We start from the raw sequence: 21,823 nt of genomic DNA, 5'->3' as shown, positions 1-21,823 counted from the left end.
TGAACCAAGAAATGTGGGCAGAATCTAGAAGCTGGAAGACAAGAAAATGGAATCTCCCTTACAGCCTCCAGAAAGGAATTCAGCCCTGCTCACACCTTGATTTTAGCCCAGTGAGGCCTATTTCAGATTCTTGACCTCTAGAATTATAAGATAATAAATTTATGTTGTTTTAAACCACTATGTTTTTGGTAATTTGTTACCGCAGCTATAGAAAACTAATATAATCACCAACTAGGAGTTAAAAACTAACCCACTCAAAGATGGACAACCAGCTTTTTGCAGAGTACATTCAATTCATTAGTCAGAAGTCAATAACTAAGGACTAAAATCTTGAGTCAATGGTCAACACGTCATGGCTAATGCTATCTGCAATTCCACATCACCAATGATATCAATGATAGAAATCTTGCCTCAGAATTGCAGGGAAAGAAACATGTTACTCCCTATTAAATGGGGCCTGCTAAGCCAATGCAGCAATAAGAACAGAAACATCTGTGCCATGGAGGCTGGAAATCTTGTCTCAACTTAGCTAGAGGTAACTGTTTGGTAGGGAATTTCCTGCTGTGTTAGAAAAGAGGACATTTATACCTATTTTCTAACAGGGAGAATGTAGAAATAATAGAAAAATGCATTAAATTAGAAAAAGGGTAAGGTAAATTCATAAAGATGGTAAAAAGACCCAGCCAGAAACAAAACTAATTTTCTATAAGACAGGAGAATCTGTTTTATTCTTTTCTCTTCCCCAGTATCCCAGTGCTTAGCACATAGTAGATGCTCAATGAATGTTTGCTGAATTGAATTAGAAATGATCATTAATAGATCCATCCAGATTTAGAATTCCATTAGCCCTCATACTCTGCCATACCCCAAACTGCTAAGAAAGGAAGCAGAGACAGGCAAGAAACATTTATTCATGGATAGGAATACCACATATTCCTACCATCACAACTGCATGGCACAGATGTGACATATATTCATGTTTGCAGAGGTTAAGGAGCTTTGCCTTTAATATATGATGTTAGATCTCCAGGATGGCTAATACTGCAAAAGGCCCATGAGTCCCAAGGGTCATCCTTATGAAGATATATGGACACCACCTCCCTCTCTGGCTCCATCACTGTACTTAAAAATCAGTGCTAACAAGAGTTTCCTATTTTTGTCAAGGCCACTGGCTAAGAGGAATATATAGAGATAGAGCGAGAGATGAAGAAGAGAGAGAGATGGGGGCAGGTGAGCATGAGTGAGCTTTTATGTAATGTATTTTATATATTAATAATGAACCTGTGGAGGGTGAGTGCTGAACAGACATTTTTAAGAATCTGAAAGTTGACAAGTCAAGGATTTGGAGAAACTAGACTTGATTTGTTTTTGGTGAGAATAGTAATGTCAAAATGAGTGTAAGTGACTCTTTTTCATAATAAAAAATGCCTGTGAAGGCTACTCAGAAAAATGCTTATAACAGTAGCTGTGAACCACAAGTATACTAATAACAGCCTTTTTTGAAAGAGTCATTTTCATGTCTTCCATTTCAAGTTACCTTGACCATGACAGCCATGCAACAGGAATTATTGTAACAACTGGGCAAAGGCTAGTGCAGAGGTTTTTAACTCACAATGCATGGTTGGACTTTCTGAAAGTGTATGAAAGTGTCATATATTTAAATGACGTTTCTGAAGAGGAAATCCTTGGCATTCATCATATTTTCAAAGGGGTTCATGCCAAAAAAAAAAAGGTTAGGAACCACCGAGCTAGACAGTGATGGCCTACTTTTTCTACTCCCCTACTCAGTAAAGCTCTTCTTCAGAATGTGTTCCAGTTATTTAGTAACTAAAGAGACAGCAGGTCTCTGTTCAAGCAAGTTGCTGAGACCTGGTCTCTGGGTTAATAAATCACATGGATGCCTGGAATGACATGGCAAATATTGGAAAGGAAGACAGGAAGAATTTATTAGCACCACAAAATTTTACTGCAATAGGCAGGAAAGAAAAGATCACTATTGACATTTTGACTCAAACAAACAAAATCCACATGTGGATTTCACTTTTGGGGTCATCCCCCTGTCACCCCACCAGGTTCTGGACAATCTCCCAAACACTAGATATCAGCTGATAGACATGTGTTCAGGAAATGTGGACTCACTTTAACACTGGCCTAAGTAAAGCTCAGTTATGAAGAGGAAGCTTGAAAACATTTGTAAAAGCAACTCTAAATGGCTTCACATTTTCTTCTTGTCTACATTATTTCTTTTTCCATAGCAGGCCAGATTTGGCCTGTGGGCCATAGTTTCTTTTGACTCTAACCCTAGATCAATGAAAGCCAATCACAGACACTTAAGACTGGAAGGCAGTTTAAAAAGTCATGTTGTCCATTCCACAAAAGGCAAATGGAAATATACATAATACAGTAAGTCCCGTACATACAAACGAGTTCCATTCCAAGAGCACGTTCGTAAGTCCAATATGTTCATAAGTCCAACAAAGTTAGCCTAGGTACACAATTGGCTATATAGTACTGTACTGTAACAGGTTTATAATACTTTTCACACAAATAATACATTAAAAAAACAAAAAAATAAAGAAAACATTTTTAATCTTAGAGTACAGTACCTTGCAAAGTACAGTAGTCCAGTACAACAGCTGGCATACAGGGGCTGGCACAGAGTGAACAGGCAAGAAGAGTTATGACTGGAGGAGGGAAAGGAGGTGGGAGATGGTAGAGCTGAAGGATCGTCAGCAATAGCAGATGGAGGGCAAGCTGCAATTTCACTCAGGCCTGACGTTGATGGCACAGGTTCTGGTTCCTTGTTGGATTCAATTCTATCTACCCTCTTGAAAAAACGATCCAGTGATGTCTGGGTAGTAGCTCTTCTTTTCTCGTCGTAGATGACACGGTAGCACTGGATTGCATTCTGAACTGCTGCTGCAACCTTCGTGTACCATTCTACATTCGGGTCTTGTGCCTCAAAGCTAACAGTGCCTCCTCAAATAAAGAAAATCCCCTTGCCATTTCCTGCTTCGTGAATCTCTTTGGTTCTTCAGTTACTTCTTCCTTTTGTCTCTCTACTCTATCAATTATTTTCACTTTTGTTTCCATCGTTATCGCCTGCCACTTCTTAGCAGTACCAGCTACATCACCGCTGCTTTTACGCTTGCTTCTGGACATCCTGGGCTTGAAATAAAGATACTGTACTACTGTACTCTATACAGTACTGTACAGTAAAGTACACAAAAGCACAACCACTTGTAGAGGATGCATGCACGTGACAATGTACACCAGACACGTAAACTAACTTACGTGATTGGACATGCGAACGCACGTTCACATCTTTGAAATTTCACAACTTGAAGTTTCGTATGTAGGGGACTTACTGTATATGTAATATAAATATGTATATTAAAATTTTATTTGTATATTTGACAAGACCACATGCAAACTATTCTGGACAGAGATTTACCTGTGTACTTCTCAAAACGTGTTCTAAAAAGAAACTAACACAACGTTGTAAATCAACTATACTCCAATAAAAAAAGTTAAGAAAGGAAGAATTCAGGGAATTCCCTGGAAGTCCAGTGGTTAGGACTCTATGCTTCCGCTGTAGGGGGTCTGGGTTCGATCCCTAGTCGGGGAACTAGGATGCTGCATGCCGCGTGGAATGGCAAATAAATAAATAAATAAATAAATAAAAATAAAAAGAGAAGAATTCACACCTCAATTGGTACCACCCTCTTTTGTCTTAGAACTATTATGTTCAGGATGATCTTTCTAAACCTAAATGCCTCCTGATATGCTTTAAGCTTATAACCTATTACCAGTCTTTCATGAAAGTAAGATCAGCCACTCTCTAGCATGCAGACAACACCTCTGTGTGTGTATGTGTGTGTGTGTGTGTGTGTATGCACAAATGCATTTTGGAGGCATGTCTTTAGGCCCAATAATCCAATTCCATCAAGCCCAAAGCCTGAATCATTTCTGGGATTCTACCTCCAGAAAGACTTCTTAGCTAGGAAAAAGATAGACTGAGCTGATTAGGGACTATGACATGTTCAAAGCTCATGCAAGTTTTACATATATAACCATCTCCCCAAATCAAGAAGTACAGTTTGATTTAAAGGTGACATAGTTAGGGTGACCACAGATTTTTTTTTCTCCAAAATGGGACAGTTGAGAGTGAAATAAGTATGTTGGGGCAACAGGTATAAACCACAACATATGGCCATCCTACTTACTAGGATGCTTTAACTTAGAGGAAATGCTTAACTTCCCCTAAACAAAATGAATCTCTATGCCTGTTGTCAATGGAAGATAGCTTGGCACTACTCTAGTAGTCAGGCCCACAGTATAATCTTGGTTTTTAACCTTTAAACCTCCTCAGGTTAAACATTAGGAGCAACTTCTTGCTTAGGCTACTTGTGTAATACTTAAAATGGGCTACTGAGGGAGAGAGGTATAACTTTTAAATAGGACTTTGGGGTGTTTGAGAAAATAGTAGATAATTGCTTATATCAAAATCATCTTACTGAAGATGGAGAAGATGACGTATTGAAGTTCCTTTTAGAAAAATTAATATTATGTGCATAGTAGTTGGTCCTGAAGACATCAGTCCTTTTTCCACCAGAGAACAAGAGGGGGAGAGACATCAAGCCATAGTGCTTATCTACATAAAATGAGACCAAAAGGAACACATTCCCTAGCAAAGGGTTTGGAGAAAAAGAAAGTATTCACTAGAACTGGACTTAGGAGCACAGAAACTGCAATCAGTGATTCTTTGGTTAGGCTAGTCCGTCTCCTAAGCAAATACTTCTGTGAGATTGGGATCTCCACCGTTGATTGTGTCAGAAAGCCATGAGCATATGTGTTTAAAATCCAGCCCTTATCACTTTTCTCATCTCTCTTTCCCCACCTCCTAAACACAGGCAACACCACTACATCTTTAGCTCTCTCTGCTCACTGGGTAGTTTACAGGTAATCAGACAATTGTGGAAAAAAAGGAAAAGGGAAGAGAGACAGATTGGGTAAAACAGAGAGAAAGCGGCAGTGTTCTGCACTTGTTTGACTTTGGCAACAGGGTGTAATAGGTTTGCTTGTGTGTGTGTGTGCGTGTTTTAAAATGCATTGATGCATCGAATATTTATTCACTGAACAGGTTGATTTATTTAACAGACTTGACATATGTCAAATTCTACCATGTGCTTACATAATTGTTACCCATTTATCAGAGCTTTTATTTAGCCAAATATTTGTTTTAAAAGCATTTTCCTTTAAATGGCTTTCTCTAGCTCACTGCACAATCAATCCGTGGTTCATTTTAATTATGTTATGTTACGTTACGTTGTGTTGTGTTAACAACAGCTATTTGGTGGAGGTCTCTGAAATCTAATATTCCCAGGGCCATTTCATCTCCACCCAAGATCTATTTCTTTTTACCCAAAACCTGTTTCTTTTTTCCCTCATAAAAAATTTTTGGTTAAAATCACATCATAGGGAACATTTTAAAAATATGTACGATGTCCTTTCATGTTATGCTATCTTACACTGTTGACTTCCCCCCCCCCAAAAAAAAAGCAGTTTCTCAACATACTGTTAAAATCACAGATCTGAATATTGTTAACCTAAAAAACTGGCTATAAAGACAAAAGGATATGTTTTTTTTGGTATGTGAGTGTGTGTCTGTGGGGTGTGGAAGGGCAGTTGGGACAGCTAGGGGAGAGCTAGGTGGATAATTAGAATAAGAGAAAGTAAACAGAATCAAATTTCAAGACAAATTTTGTTGAATCACCCCACTCCATCTGAACACATGTGCACAAAGAATTATATTTTTTCAACTCAAATGCATGCAATTTATCTAGGTTCTGTGGGAGGTAAAATATTGGAAGGTATTTCCAAGAAACAAAAATGTCTAATTACTAGCTGCCATGCCTAGTTTGAGTTCCTCTATTGTAAATATGCCATTTGCAAAAGCAAGAGGTTTGTTTTGACCTCACAGGTCAGAGAGTATGGGGACTAGTAGAGATGAGGTGTGGGAAAGAGGAAGGGAAATCCCACCATCACACAAGTGAATCTTTGACCTAGTAAGTGACTACGTTTTTGTTGTTACTGTTGGGTAAAATGTCCAAGTCTTCCAGAAATTAGACACTGTAATAAAAATGTACCAGCCCAAATTTAAATTGCTCACTAGACAGATGGTTAATTATATTCACAGCCACATATTTCACTGGGATAGAGTTTCAGACACTCAGCCAGTTTCATTTGATTAGCCGGTTTCCCAGTTAATATGTAAAATGACAGTTACTTAGGCCTTTTTTGTTCCCTTCTAAAAATATGTTTTAAATAAGTGTAAATTCTCCTCAGCCATGAGAACGTCATGGCTGTAAATAAAACGTTTGGTCATGTTACCCTATGTGTAAAAGATGTAAGGGAGATTCATTCCCCGAAACCTAAATGCTCTCTATAGTTCACAGAAAACCATGGAGCACCTTTTCTCACCAAGCAAAATATCTCAGCAACTATCAGCACACCCTGCTCCTCCACCAAAAACAACCGAGGAGATATTCAAATCCCAGGTTAAAGTGCTTTAGATGCTTTTTAAAAACAGCCCTGGAAGCCCTACACACAAATCATGTCTTTTCAGATAACAGTGTAGAAAATGGAATGTTAGGAAAAGGCCACAGAGCTAAGTATATTGTTGTGCACAGAATTCAACAATATGCTGGGAGCCAAAACCCAGAAGCAAAATATGAAACCCACTTATTCCAAAATGCAGAAGCTCAAAGAAAATCAAATGTGCTGGTGTCTTAATGGGTATGCCAATTTTTTTTTTTTTAACTTCTAAAAAAGACAGAAAACCTTGCGCGGGTTATTCGGTCCCTCACGGATCAGACAGACAGAAGCAGTCATGCTGAAACCACTGGATTCCTCAGCAGAACGGCGCCAACTCAGCGGCGCGTTTTCCACACTTTCCCGGAGCCTGGCCCCGCTCTCTGAGCGGGCTCGCGGCCTCCCCGCCCCACCGGGTGTGCGAGAGCGGAGCGGACGTGTGCTGCGGGGCGCGGCAGAGCGAAGCGCCAGAAGCCACGCAGGAAAGCGTCGATTCGACTGCCACCGAGAGCGGGAAGGGGCCGCGGGCCAATTACGCAAAGGTGACAAGCCGGGTGAGGCTCGGTAGGCCCCCAACTTAGACCCGCCCGCGGCCTTGGTCGGGTGGAGCGTGCTCAGGGGCGCTCTGTGGTCGCCAGGGCAGCCCAGCGTGCACAGGAGCCGCCGGCGACCGCGCTTCGCACCTTTGCCGCTTTGGCCCTGACGCCCCGGTCGCCGCCGCCGCCGCGTGCGTTTGCCCGCTCCCGCCGGAGCGTGCAGTGTTAGTGCCCGTTCCCCAGACAGGATCTCCCGAAAGCCGGCCCGAAGGGAAGCGGCACTCAGCTGGCCCCAGCCGCCCGGCTCTGAGCCCGGCGGCTCCGGCCCGCTCGTTTCCCCTCCCCCCCCCACCCCCCCCCCACACACGCCGGCGCAAGCACAGAGGCCTTTCCTAGATTGCAGTGCCTGTCAGGGCTAGCCGGGATCTCTCGCCCTCGCGGCCTCACTCCCTCGTATACAGACACACGCACGCCATTCTCACACAGACGTCCTCCCTTCTGTTTTCCCTTCCTCTTCTCGCTCGGCTTCCCCCAATCCGTTCCACCCCCTGCCGCCGCCACCCTGCACCAACCGGGAAGCCGGCGAGAAGGCCAGGGGGCTGGATGGCAGCGCTCATACTCACCTCCCGGGCCGACTCCCGAGGTGCACGTCGCCGGCGGGCTCAGGCAGCGGGCGCTGGGGCTAGAGCAGCCGCAGTCAAGGCTGGGCTGCCGCCGTCGCCGCAGCTGCTCGAGCTGCCCCCGCCGCCGCTGCTGCTACTGCTGCCGCCGCCGCCGCCGCCTCTGCCTCAGCTCCATGCGCCGGGCCCGCCAGGTGGACGCGACTGTCTCCCTCAGGCGCCGCCGCTGCGGCGGTGCTAGATGGCTTCAGAGCTATCAGGTTCTGGCCCTGAAACTCAGCGCCTCAGCGGCCGCCGGCTGCTCCTGGAGTCGGCTCTTAGCGTGCACCTCCGCTTGCTCGGGCCGGAGCTATCTCACCAGCCGGCTGCGCGCGCGGCGCTGGAGCCCTGCTCAGTGCGGTCGCTGTGGCCGTCCGCGGGAAGGAGAGAGAAGGAGGGCGGCTGCTACTGTCGCTATCGCTGTTAAAGCTATTGCTAAATGTTGCTACTGCTGCTACTGCTACTGCTGTGGCGGTGGCTGCTGCTGCTGCTGCTGCTGCTGCTGCTGCTGATGCTACTGGTTTTCCTTCCCGGGTTCTCCCCCTGCCTCTTGCCCACTCCTCCTCCCCCCCACCGGCCTTTCTCCACCTCCTCCTCCTCCCCCTTCTCCTCCCGCGCCGCTTTTCTCAGAGCCTCTGCGGGCGCTGCCTGGTCTCCTCTTCTCCCCGATCTGCCTCTGCCCATTCAGAAAGGTGCCCAGAGTGGGACTGCCTCGGCTGCCACCATCGCTATTGCCCCTGCCATTGTTTCCTCCAACAGGGCTGTTCTTGCTGGACGCGATCCCCCCTCTACCTTCCTTCCCCACCACAGCCCTCTTTTTTCCTCCCGCGCTCTCTTTACCCTCTCTACGGTCCCTTCCCATGTGCCCCCTCCCACTTTGTCCGTCTGTCCCTCCCTCCCCTCAGGCACCCGGGAGCGCGCACTGCGCGGCCACCTGTCATAAAGGGCGCGCACCCCCTTCCCCACCCCCACCCCCACCCCCCACCCCGCATTCTTGCAGCCAGCCCAGTCCACCACGCCAGTGACGCGTTCTACCCCCAGCAGACACGCAGCTGGACATCACTCTCCCACGCCTTTTAGGGTAGTTATGTGTACCGAGAGGGCGCTCTGAAGTTTGGGGAAGAATATTGCAATGGCTTCTTCCACCAAGCGTCTAACCATTCAACCTCTACCTACCCTTAACTTCAGAGTCTAGGCCCCAAGTAGGGTGGGTTGTGTTGGAAGGGTTGGATGAAGGGACATTCCCCAGAGAACTGGAGAAGGGTGAGGGGTTTTTTGGAATAAAGAAGGAGAGAAGAAGGAAACGTGAATGTGCCTGGAAGGATATGGGATGTGCCTGACTGCTGTCATAGAGAAATCCCTTAGGTGGTCATTTTCCTTCAGAATTCCTGGGAACCCAACAGGAAACAGCAAGGGATTTGAGAGCAACTTAGAAGGGACCATTCAGCACTCCTGGAGATCTGGGTGTAATGTTGAGGCCTAATCCCCTGAGTCACCACCACTAGGAGCCAGGGCAAAAGATGGAAAGGCTAGTGCTAGAACAGAAGGGGTGAAACTAAGCTACTTTGTGTGCACTTGCTCCAGCAAGCCATTACCACAGCACAGCATCTCCAGTCTGGCAGGGCCCAATTTCAAATTTATCTGCTGCCACAGCTGCAGCCTCATTTTGCTGCCAAAGCTCAGGCTTTGCGACCTGTTATATGCAACTCTCACAGTCACCCTAAACAAAACCTCTATGGCCTGTCACACAACCCTTCCCCAGGAATAGCACAGGTTGGGAGGGGTCTGTTTCCCTTTACCTGGCAAAGTATGAAATATCATACTTCTAAATGTCTCATTGCCAACAAGGTCTAGGTTGTCTTTTCACGTTTGAGACACTCTCCTTGGGTCTTTCATTCCACCTGCTTGGAACACTCTTGTCCTTTCTCCTTCTCATTTTTTTTTTTTACATCTTTATTGGAGTATACTTGCTTTACAATGGTATGTTAGTTTCTGTTTATAAAAAAGTGAATAAGTTATACATATATCCCCATATCTCCTCCCTCTTGCGTCCCCCTCCCACCCTCCCTATCCCACCCCTCTAGGTGGTCACAAAGCACCGAGCTGCTCTCCCTGTGATATGTGGCTGCTACCCACTAGCTATCCATTTTACATTTGCTAGTGTATATAAGTCCATGCCAGTCTTTCACTTGGTCCCAGCTTACCCTTCCCCCTCTCCATGTCCTCAAGTCCATTCTCTAGTAGGTCTGCGTCTTTATTCCTGTCCTGCCCCCAGGTTCTTCAAAACCTTTTTTTTTTTAGATTCGATATGTATGTGTTAGCATACGGTATTTGTTTTTCTCTTTCTGACTTACTTTACTCTGTATGACAGACTCTGGGTCCATCCACCTCACTACAAATAACTCAATTTCGTTTCTTTTTATGGCTGAGTAATATTCCATTGTATATATGTGCCACATCTTCTTTATCCATTCATCTGTCAATGGACACTTACGTTGGTTCCATGTCCTGGCTATTGTAAATAGAGCTGCAATGAGCGTTGTGGTACATGTCTCTTTTTGAATTATAGTTTTCTCAGGGTATATGCCCAGTAGTGGGATTTCTGGGTCATATGGTAGTCCTATTTTTAGTGTTTTGAAGAACCTCCATACTGTTCTCCATAGTGGCTGTACCAATTTACATTCTCACCAACAGTGCAAGAGGGTTCCCTTTTCTCCACACCCTCTCCAGCATTTATTGCTTGTAGATATTTTGATGATGGACATTCTGACTGGTGTGAGGTGATACCTCATTGTAGTTTTGATTTGCATTTCTCTAATGATTAATGATGTTGAGCATTCTTTCATTTGTTTGATGGCAATCTGTATATCTTCTTTGGAGAAATATCTATTTAGGTCTTCTGCCCATTTTGGGATTGGGTTGTTTGTTTTTTTGATATTGAGCTGCATGAGCTGCTTGTATATTTTGGAGATTAATCCTTTGTCAGTTGATTCATTTGCAAATATTTTCTCCTATTCTGAGGGTTGTCTTTTTGTCCTGTTTATGGTTTCCTTTGCTGTGCAAAAGCTTTTAATTTTAATTAGGTCCCATTTGTATATTTTTGTTTTTATTTCCATTTCTCTAGGAGGTGGGTCAAAAAGGATCTTGGTGTGATATATGTCATAGGGTGTTCTGCGTATGTTTTCCTCTAAGAGTTTTATAGTGTCTGGCCTTACATTTAGGTCTTTAATCCATTTTGAGTTTATTTTTGTGTATGGTGTTAGGGAGTGTTCTAATTTCATTCTTTTACATGTCCAGTTTTCCCAGCACCACTTATTGAAGAGGCTGTCTTTTCTCCATTGTGTATTCTTGCCTCCTTTATCAAAAATAAGGTGACCATGTGTGCATGGCTTTATCTCTGGAGTTTCTATCCTGTTCCATTGATTTATAGTTCCATTTTTGTGCCAGTACCATACTGTCTTGATTACTGTAGCTTTGCAGTATAGTCTGAAGACCAGAAGCCTGATTCCTCCAGGTCCATTTTTCTTCCTCAAGATTGCTTTGGCTATTCAGGATCTTTTGTGTTTCCATACAAATTGTGAATTTTTTTGTTCTAGTTCTGTGAAAAATGCCATTGGTAGTTTGATAGGGATTGCATTGAATCTGTAGATCGCTTTGGGTAGTAGAGTCATTTTCACAATGTTGATTCTTCCAGTCCAAGAACATGGTATATCTGTCCATCTGTTTGTATCATCTTTTATTTCTTTCATCAGTGTCTTATAGTTTTCTGCATATAGGTCTTTTGTCTCCTTAGGTAGGTTTATTCCTAGATATTTTATTTTTTTTTGTTGCAATGGTAAATGGAAGTGTTTTCATAATTTCTCTTTCAGATTTTTCATCATTGGTGTATAGGAATGAAAGAGATTTCTGTGCATTAATTTTGTATCCTGATACTTTACCAGATTCATTCATTAGCTCTAGTATTTTTCTGGTAGTGTATTTAGGATTCTCTGTATATAATATTATGTCATCTGCAAACAGTGACAGCTTTACTTCCTCTTTTCCAATTTGGATTCCTTTTATTTCTTTTTCTTTTCTGATTGCTGTGGCTAAAACTTCCAAAACTATGTTGAATAATAGTGGTGAGAGTGGGCAGCCTTGTCTTGCTCCTGATCTTAGTGGAAATGGTTTCAGTTTTTCACCAATGAGAATGATGTTGGCTGTGGGTTTGTCATATATGGCCTCTGTTATGTTGATGTAAGTTCCTGCTATGCCTAATTTCTGGAGGGTTTTTATCGTAAATGCGTGTTGAATTTTGTCGAAAGCTTTTTCTGCATCGATTGAGATAATCATATGGTTTTTATTCTTCAATTTGTTAATATGGTGTAATACATTGATTGATTTGCGTATATTGAAGAATCCTTGCACTCCTGGGATAAACCCCAGTTGATCATGGTGTATGACCCTTTTAATGTATTGTTGGATTCTGTTTGCTAGTATTTTGTTGAGGATTTTTGCATCTATGTTCATCAATGGTATTGGCTTGTAGTTTCCTTTTTTTGTGATATCTTTGGTTTTCGTATCAGGGTGATGGTGGCCTCATGGAATGAGTTTGGAAGCGTTCCTCCCTCTGCTATATTTTGGAAGAGTTTGAGAAGGATAGGTGTTAGCTCTTTTCTAAATATTTGATAGAATTCGCCTGTGAAGCCATCTGGTCCTGGGCTTTTGTTTGTTGGAAGATTTTTAATCACAGTCTCAAATTCAGTGCTTGTGATTGGTCTGTTTATATTTTCTATTTCTTCCTGGTTCAGTCTCGGAAGGTTGTGCTTTTCTAAGAATTTGTTCATTTCTTTCAGATTGTCCATTTTATTGGCATATAGTTGCTTGTAGTAATCTCTCATGATCCTTTGTATTTCTGCAGTGTCAGTTGTTACTTCTCGCCTTTCATTTCTTATTTTATTAATTTGAGTCTTCTCCCTTATTTTTCTTGATGAGTCTGGCTAATGGTTTATCAATTTTATCTTCTCAAAGGCCCAGCTTTTAGTTTTATTGATCTTTGGTACTGTTTCCATCATTTCTTTTTTCATTTATTTCTGATCTGATCTTTATGATTTCTTTCCTTCTGCTAACTTTGCGGTTTTCTTGTTCTTCTTTCTCTAATTGCTTTAGGTGTAAGGTTAGGTTGTTTATTTGAGACTTTTCTTGTTTCTTAAGGCAGAATTTTATTGCTATAAGTGTCCCTCTTAGAACTGCTTTTGCTGCATCCCATAGATTTTGGGTCATCATGTTTTCACTGTCATTTGTTTCTAGGTATTTTTTAATTTTCTCTTTGATTTCTTCAGTGATCTCTTGGTTGTTAAGCAGTGTATTGTTTAGCCTGCATATGTTTGTATTTCTCCTTCTCATTTATATCTGTGAAACTCATTTATAAATTATAGCTCATCTTCAAGTAATTGGTATTTTTTGCATCCCTACTATGTGCCAGATACTATGCTAAGCACTTTACATCAATTATTTTATTTAAGCCTCACAACAAACACGATTTTATTATTCCTGTTTTACAGGTGAGAAAAATGAGCCACAAACAAGTTAGATATACATATCTTGAGAATAAAAGCAATATCTTCTTTATCTTGCATGTGTCAGGCCCTGTGCAAATACATTTGCATCTTTCAGTCACTGGGATAAATGTGAAGAAAAATAAGGGTAACTGCTGAACCCCTCCCAAATTCATATATTGAAGCCCTAACCACCCAATATCTCAAAATGTGTTTGGGTCTTTAACGAGGTGACTAAGTTAAAATGAGGTGGCTATGGTGAGCCGAAATCCAATATGAGTGGTGCCCTTATAAAGGGAGTAAATTTTGACACGCAAAGAGACACTAGGGGCACATGAGTACAGAGAAGAGACCATGTGAGGACACAGCAAGAAGGCAGCCATCTGCAAGACAAAGAGAGAAGTCTCAGGAGAAACCAAATGTGCCAACACCTTGATCTTGGACTTCTAGCCTCCATAGAACTGTGAGAAATATTTTGAAGCCACTCAGTCTGTGGTATTTTGTTATGACAGAACTAGGAGACTAATACAATAGGAAACTATGAGGTGTCTTAGTAAAAGGGTGGTAGAAAGGACTTATTACAGGATTTGAGCTTTGGTTAGGTAATTTGGGGGAGAGTCTAAGAAAGTAGGAGTTCATTCTATATTGAATGCTATCAGAAAGGAAGGGCAATTCTATGACTGAGCACCTTAATAAATCCTATCTATAAGGTAGGAAGACTAAAGTGAGAATTAAGCTTTTGTGGGTGGCACAGTGACCTTGTTTTTGTCTGTGCTTAGACTAAATTATGAAGCAGCTTTGCTTTGTCTCACTTTATGATGTTTTCAGAGTAACATTGTCTGCTGTGGGTATTTTGTGAGATTGTTTATGTCCAGCAGGAGAACAACAAGTTTATGTCCTACCTGTGAGTGACAGGCCAGCTTTCAGATGTAAGGGGCTGCTTTTTTTTTCCTTTCTCGTATGTGACTACTTAATGCCATTCATTAGTTGTAACTAACTTGGCTTTAGGCAAGTTACTTTACTTCTCTGTGCCTCAGTTGCCTCACCTATACTTGAGGGAAATGGAATTAACCATAGGGTAGTTGTGGGAACTAAATGGAGGAATATACATAAAGTCCTTAGAACAGGGCTTGGCACATAGGTGGCGTTCATTGAATATGAGCTATTATCCATTTCTCTCTTCTCAAGCAGACCATTTAGCATGAAGTTATAGTTATGTATTGATATATTCTCTCTTACTAGACTGCGAGCTCCCTGAGGGCAGGAATAATGTCTATTGCCATAGTAATAATAAATAACTTTTATTGAGTGCTTTCAATGGGCCAGGCACTACTGTTAGTTGTAGTTACTCCAAGAAAACTTCTGACGCTCCTTTCCTACCTGTAGGCTAGCCTGAGTGTCCTCCTCTATGCTCCCACAGCACCCATGTTTACCTTAATTACTATACTCAGCATATGATACTGATGCTGTCTTCTTATGTGTCTTCTTCCCTTTCTAGACTGTTCACCTATAAAGGGGAGAGCAGGTACTTTTAAACTTTACAAATAAAAATTGTATATATTTAGGTGGACAATGTGATATTTTGATATATGTATACATTTTGAAATGATTACTACAATCAAGATAATTAACACATCCATCACCTCACATAGTTATGATTTTGTTTTCTTTTTGGTGTGGTGAGAACACCTAAAAATCTCTTGGCAAAGTTCAACTATAAAATACAGTATTATTAACTATAGTTACCATGCTGTACCTTAGATTTTAAGGACTTACTCACCCTGTATAACTGAATCTATATACCCTTTGACTAATAGCTCCCCATTTCCCCCACACCCAGCCCCTACCAAACACCACTCTATTCCATTTTTTAGTTCAACTTTTTTAGATTCTACATGTAAGTGAGATCATGCAGTATTTGTCTTTCAGTTTCTGGCTAATTTCACTTAGGGTAATGTCCTCCAGGTTTATCCATGTTGTCACAAGTGGCAGGATTTCCTTCTTTTGTAAGGTTGAATAATAGTCCATCGTGAATGTGTAGGTGTGAGTGTGTGAGTGTGTGTGTGTGTAATATTTTCTTTATCCAATCATCCATCGACAGACATTTAGGTTGTTTCCGTATCTTGGTTGTTGTTAATAATGATGAAATGAACATGGATATCTTCAATATACTGATTTCACTTGAAAGCAGGTACTTATAACTTTGTTGCCCATGTCTGAGCACAGGGCCTAGCACAACAGAGGCAGTGAATATAAGGCATTGATCAGATTTCCACTACATTCTTTGCCTTGTCTGAAGTGGAACTCAGGTCAAGGCAGCTGTCTTAGCTGCCTTGTCTTAGCTCACATTGCCCCTTTCCCTGGGGATTTATCGACTAAAAATGTAACAAAGGATCTCTTACATAGTGTTCTCCCTATAAGGTAGATCTAAAGGAGAGAGTCACCATAAGACTTCAATACAAGAAGGTGCCATTTGGGAACAACTGGTCCCGGCTATTTAGCAGTCAAATGTAACATGTCCATTGGGGCAAAGTGGAATAATGAAGGAGTATGAGACTAGGACCCAGAATCTTTGGTTTTGACTTTAATTTTGCTGTTGACAAACTGTGTGATGTTCAACAAAGCACTGAACCTCTCTGACTTTCAGTTTCTCTATGGCAGAAATGGAGAGCATAATCTCTTTATTCACTGGCTAATAGAGCTTGATAGCAAGATTAAAAAGAGTTTACTGGAGTTTCCTTTTGGGGAAAATATTTATCTCCTCCATTAGTTCCATGTTGCATGCCTGGATGATTCTTAGCCTCTGGAACTGGTGTTCCAAAATGGTCACAGCCTTTCAGATGCCAAGCAAGTGCCATGGGTATTGTTATTTTTTAGCCTGCCATACTCCCTAACAGTCCCACAATTCAGCCTGTTTCCAGTGAAGGGAACTATGGTGTCTGGAAATTTGGGGGACATAAGAGGTGCTTCTGTCCTGGAGTTGGACCCAGAAAGTTTCTCTCCATTATGCTGAGGACAGACATAGGATGTTTTTCAGCTCAAATTTGTTTTCTACCTTAGCCCACAGGGATAAAATAAGGTGAATGACAGAATAACATTATCGCAGTATCACATGCATATACAAGGGAGGAAACTACCATATTATTTTTCATATAATGTACCACCATTGTGCCCAGAGACTATATAACCATCATAACAATGGCCTCTGGCTGGGACTTTATGGCACCTTTCCCTTGCGAATTCCAAAGAATGGACCAAAGGAACTCAGGGGGGGCCAGATTTGAGAGGGCAGTGAATTGAAACCAGCATTAGCTGTTCCTCGTGTTTGAGGGGCAGTACCCAGAACACTGAGGGCTCCCATTAAATATTTGAGGGGCAGCACCCAGCACATTGAGGGCTCCCATTAAATATAATGGAACTGACAAATTGCCTCAATACTTCCCTCCTTTGTCGTAAATAGCATTACAAAACTATAGCTCTCTCCCTCCTGACAATAGACAGACATGTCACTTTTTTTCTTTCAGCAGCCCTAGAAGGAGCAAGGGGATATTCATTTATGAGTTATTCAGTTAGTGTTTTGTTGGGACCCTGTATTAGGTCTCAGGAGGAGAAAACAGAGACAACTAAAGACATAGTCTTTACCTCAAAGAAGCCTAAAGTCTATTAGCCTAGGGATGGAAACACAGGAGAGCAGTACTCTCAGGCAGTGCAGAATGAGGGCTGAGTGAGAGGTGAGAATAAGTCAGGGCCTTTTTGGTCAGGAGACCAAAGGAGTTTGGGGTTCCCCAGGGCATGTGCCAGGTAGAGGTGGCCCTGGGGGAGAAGTAGGACTTGCTAGGCAGTGAGAAGAGCATGAGCTTAGGAAGTGCTGAAGAGGAATGGTGAGCAATGTATTTGGGAATCAGTGACATGAACAACATGGCTGGAGCCAGGGCTTGCTCCAAGGAGGAAGCCAAATTTGGATGGGTTGAATGGGGCCATACTGGGAAAGCTTTGGAACTCTAGGACATTTTACCCTTGAATTCTCACTCTCTACTTTATAAACGTGGAAAATAAAGGTCATGGTCACATATTAGGTAGCTAGATGAGGCACTGAACCTTAGTGTTTAGATGATAGCAATGATGAACATTTGTGATTTATGATGGACGTTCACATACATCATGTCATTTGTTCATGACAATCTATTAAAAAACAATGCCCCACTGTGGACATTCCCTTCCTTGAAGCCTTAAAACAAATAAACAAACCAAACCCTTTGCTTGAGTTCATTGTTCTTTGAAGGTAGAGCTGAGTTGTAACATCTGGGCCCACAAATCAAAGCCAAATGAGTGAAGTGCTGGTTCCAATTAAGCGTGTCTGGGGTGTCCTGCCCCCATTTTCTCAGCATGCTCAGATGCCTTGGCTGCTGTGTTCAAAGCCAGCCTAGGCAAGGACAGCTTCTCCCACTGAGCACTTTCTCAGGATGAGCCTTTGAAACATGCTGGGACAGGCTGCATGACTCAAAGTTAGGGAACTGAGGTCTGGAGAAAACCATTTTCATCTTCAGTTGCCAAGGGCCATTGAAGAAGCCCCAGATGAAGGCACAGGCCAAATGTTTGTGGCCTAGCAGCACTGAGGAGGGCCTAAGCAAGGTGTTAGTAGGGGTGTTGGTGGGTGGTGAGTGTGTGCAGACTTAGAGCAGGACCATGGACAGAGATCAGCAGGCATCTTTAACCAGATCCCACAGTGAAATGCATCTCTCCATCATGTGGCTCTGCATTCTGTGTTCTGCGGATAACGTATGGAACGTGTGATGTGGGTTTTGAGCTTCCTTGTGCTGGGCACCATCTGACTACCCTGCACAGTGTGATCTCCCTCTCAGGCATGGACTCACAGGCCTTATTTAGTGTGGGAGGTATTAGTAGTGCCAAATGTACACTGTTGGAAACTGCAATGTAGTCTTGTGGTTTGAACAGTAGCCTTAGAGTAAAGAGACCCAGTCAGACTGAGCTCAACTAGCCTTAGAGACATCTGGTTCAAGGCTTCTTGGACATGGTTCCCTCTTCTCCTTTAAGGAAAGGACCTTAAAGGATTCCTCTTAATATAAGATCCAGTACCCCAGAGTGTAACTCATTCCCTGACCGCCACCAACCCAGGCAGAGGAAAGCAAGCTGAGCTGTGTTGTAGTAGAAAAGCACTGGACTTGAATCAAATGACCTCGGGTTCTGCCCCTTACTAGTGTAATCCTAGATGGTTTACAGAGTCTTCTCAAAGCCACAATCTCTTCATTTGTAAAAAGGGGCTAACAATTATAATCTCTACCTCACAGAGAGAAGTTCATGAGTTAAGGTGTATGAAAACGCCTGGCAAAAGGCTTGGCATATACAAGCATAAAATAAATATGTCTGCTTGTGCATGTATTCCAGAAGTTCCTGAAAGCTCCCTTTCTGCAGGAAAACTTTCCTAAGTCATTAATGAAGGCATGAGTTTCCTTCTATCCACACTAGTAGTTCCTGTTGTATCTTCCTTTTACTCTGTTCATTAACTATTGTTCCTACTGCTGATGTTGGTAATGGTGGTGATGATGGTGATGGTGATAGTGTAATGTGGTGAATAATGACTGTCTCAGATCATGGAACAAATAATACAGGTAAAAGGAGAGTGAGAAAAGATGACTATAGGAAGGAAACAGAAGCTCTGGTTGAGTTTGAGGCCTGGCCTTCCCTGAACTAACCTCTCCAGCTCCATCCATATAGGCAATCATGTCAAATCCCCAAGGACATTTCACTGGGGATTACGCAGCAAAATATGTGGTCCTAATTAGATCCTGCCCAGAATGGAGGATGTGTTTCAAAAGAGCAAGTGCAGAACAAGGCAAGAAAAGATATGTTCCCATCATGTAACACAAATGCTCCTTGAGCACCCTCTTTGGCTACATACAAACCAATCCATTGGCATCTAGGAAATGTGGAGTCAACACACACACACAGAGCAGTCAACGAGTGTCCTCAGCTTTGTTAAATAACAGGGTATTCTCTCTCGTTACTTCAAACCTTCAGAATCTTCAATGGCTTCCTAAAGTCTGAATAACAAAATGTCAAAATCCCTAGGCTAATAATCATGAAATAGTTCCAGTATCTTTCCAGCTCTACATAGCTGGCACTCCAACCACAGGACATTCTCCATTTAATATGTCCATGTCTTTCCTTATGCTGTTCCCTCAGCTTGGAATTCCCTTTGTGCTCTTCTGCATATCAAAATTCTTCTCTTCGGCAGTGCGCTCGGTGGTCCCCCGGATCTGTCTCTTGCTTCAACAGTGTTTGGACAGAACAGACCCAGGGATGCCCTTTGCTTCAGCCTCTGACCATCCTCCAACCCTTTTTCAAGTCGCAACCTTCGGAGCCAGCCATTCAGCTATCCTTGGTCACCGGGACCAGCCAACACCATTTTTTTGAGATTAACTCCTTATTACCGATCAACCATGAGCTCCCAGATTCATCAGAATTATTCCACCGAGGTGTAGGCCACCTACAACCACCTGGTCAACATGTGTCTGTGGGCCTCCTACACCTACCTCTCTCTGGGCTTCTATTTCAACCGCGATGATGTGGCTCTGGAGGGCGTGAGCCACTTTTTCTGCGAATTGGCCAAAGAGAAGCGTGAGGGCGCCGAGCGTCTCTTCAAAAGGCAAAACCAGCACAGTGGCCGCGCCCTCTTCCAGAATGTGCAGAAGCCATCTCAGGATGAGTGGGGTAAAACCCAGGATGCTATGGAAGCTGCCATTAACATGAAGAAGAACCTGAACCAGGCCCTTTTGGATCTGCATGCCCTGGGTTCTGCCCGTGCAAACCCCCATTTCTGCAACTTCCTGGAGAGCCACATCCTAGATGAGGAGGTGAAACTCATCAAGAAGATGGGTGACCATCTGACCAACCTCTGCAGGCTGGCTGGTCCCCAGGTTGGGCTGGGCGAGTATCTCTTTGAAAGGCTCACCGTCAAGTACGACTAGGAGCCTCCGGAGCCCAGTGGCCTTTGAGGAGCCCCTTTGGTGTCAGGGCTTCTGCCTGAAGCCCGTCTCTGCAGCCACCAGGCAGTTTTTAACCACCCTGGAGCCCTCTCCCAAGCCTTGGACCAAATGGAAACAATAAAGCTTTTTGCAGCAGCTAAAGAAAAAAAAATCCTTCTCTTCCTTTAAGGTCCTCGAAGTGTCATGTCCTTTCTAATGCCTTTCTTTAATCCCCCTGTATTACTTTTCTAGGACTCCTGCAACACTTTACCACAAACTTGGTGGTTTAATAGAAACTCATTATTTCACAGTGGAGGCCAGAAATCCAAAATCAAGGTGTCGGCAGGGCCATGCTCCCTCCAAAGCTCTAGGGGGGGAATCTTCCCTTGCTTCTTCCAATTTCTGGTGCTCCTGGTGTTCCTTCACTTGTGGCAGCATAACAACAATCTCTGCCTCCATCTTCATATGACCTTCTTGCCTGTATCTCTGTATTGCTCATCTTCTAATATGGACACCTGTCACTGGATTTAGGTCCTATCCGGTCAATCCAGGATGGTCCCATCTTGAGATATGTTACTTAATTAAATCTACAAACACCCTTTATCCACATAAACATAAACATAAATTCACATCCGCAGGTATCAGGGGGTTAGGACTTGGGTATATCATTTTTTGGGGGGGTCACCATTCAACCCATTACATGCTCTACGACCAAATTAATATCCCCTTCTTTTGACTTTACACAGCATATTCTCCCATCTATATTAGAGGTTTATGAATACAGTTCTGTCTCTATCACCAGAGGGAAAATTCTTGAATGCCAGGGACTATGTCTTATTCATCTTTGTGTAATTCATTACTTATCCCAGTGACTGATATATAGTAGGTATTCAGTTGGTTATTGTTGACATTTTAAAATGGTTGATTTACTTTCTACGTCTGGCATAGAGGGAAGCAGCTGTGGAAGGCAGGCTTGGGGCAACAACGTGCTACCTAACTATCAGAGTTATGATTTAGAATAAGAGCCTGCCTCTGGGAAAGTATTTGCTCCCCTTTCACCAGGAGGCAGTTGTTACTCCTTGTAGTATTATAATCCAAACAGCAAGGATTTCTTGAGAATTACCAATTCAAGCTATACTTTCTCCCTTAGCATTTCTTTTGGCATTTACTGATTTATTCAAGTATCTATCTATCTACCTATCTATCTATCATTCATTCATTCAGTTAACTGACCCCGTATGTGCCAAATGTTAGGCTAGGCCTGGTATGGAGATACATAAACCCACAAGATATAGATATTGCCCTTTATGAGCTTTGCGTCTATCCAGAAAGGAAACATATACATATGACATTTATGGGGTCAGATATAACCATCTGCAGGTAGGTGTGACTGAAAAACTACTGCCAAAGATAAGTTAAAGAGTCCATTACCTCAGTAGAACTTAGAAGCGTGGACTCATCGAAGAAATCCTACCATTTTTTCCAGAAACATTCATTCTCTTTGGGCTTCC

At 42.8% G+C, this 21,823-nt stretch overlaps 1 protein-coding gene across 1 annotated transcript; it reads left to right on the top strand.

The window, feature by feature from the left end:
- The first annotated feature begins 19,742 nt into the window (after positions 1–19,742).
- On the top strand, positions 19,743–20,468 carry LOC308608933 (ferritin light chain-like). Its single transcript, XM_081222310.1, has one exon. The coding sequence runs from the start codon at positions 19,854–19,856 to the stop codon at positions 20,313–20,315; it is 462 nt and encodes a 153-aa protein (XP_081078436.1). The 5' UTR covers positions 19,743–19,853; the 3' UTR covers positions 20,316–20,468.
- The last annotated feature ends 1,355 nt before the right edge of the window (positions 20,469–21,823 follow it).

Source organism: Mesoplodon bidens, assembly GCF_964165515.1.
Source record: "Mesoplodon bidens genome assembly, chromosome: X".
Lineage (NCBI taxonomy): Eukaryota > Metazoa > Chordata > Mammalia > Artiodactyla > Ziphiidae > Mesoplodon > Mesoplodon bidens.
Note: the sequence above shows the minus strand (reverse complement) of the source record. Positions and strands in the feature narration are given on the sequence as shown.

Coding starts and splice junctions, on each gene's coding strand:
- LOC308608933 (XM_081222310.1), top strand. CDS start 19,854: ATGTGTCTGTGGGCCTCCTACACCTACCTCTCTCTGGGCTTCTATTTC.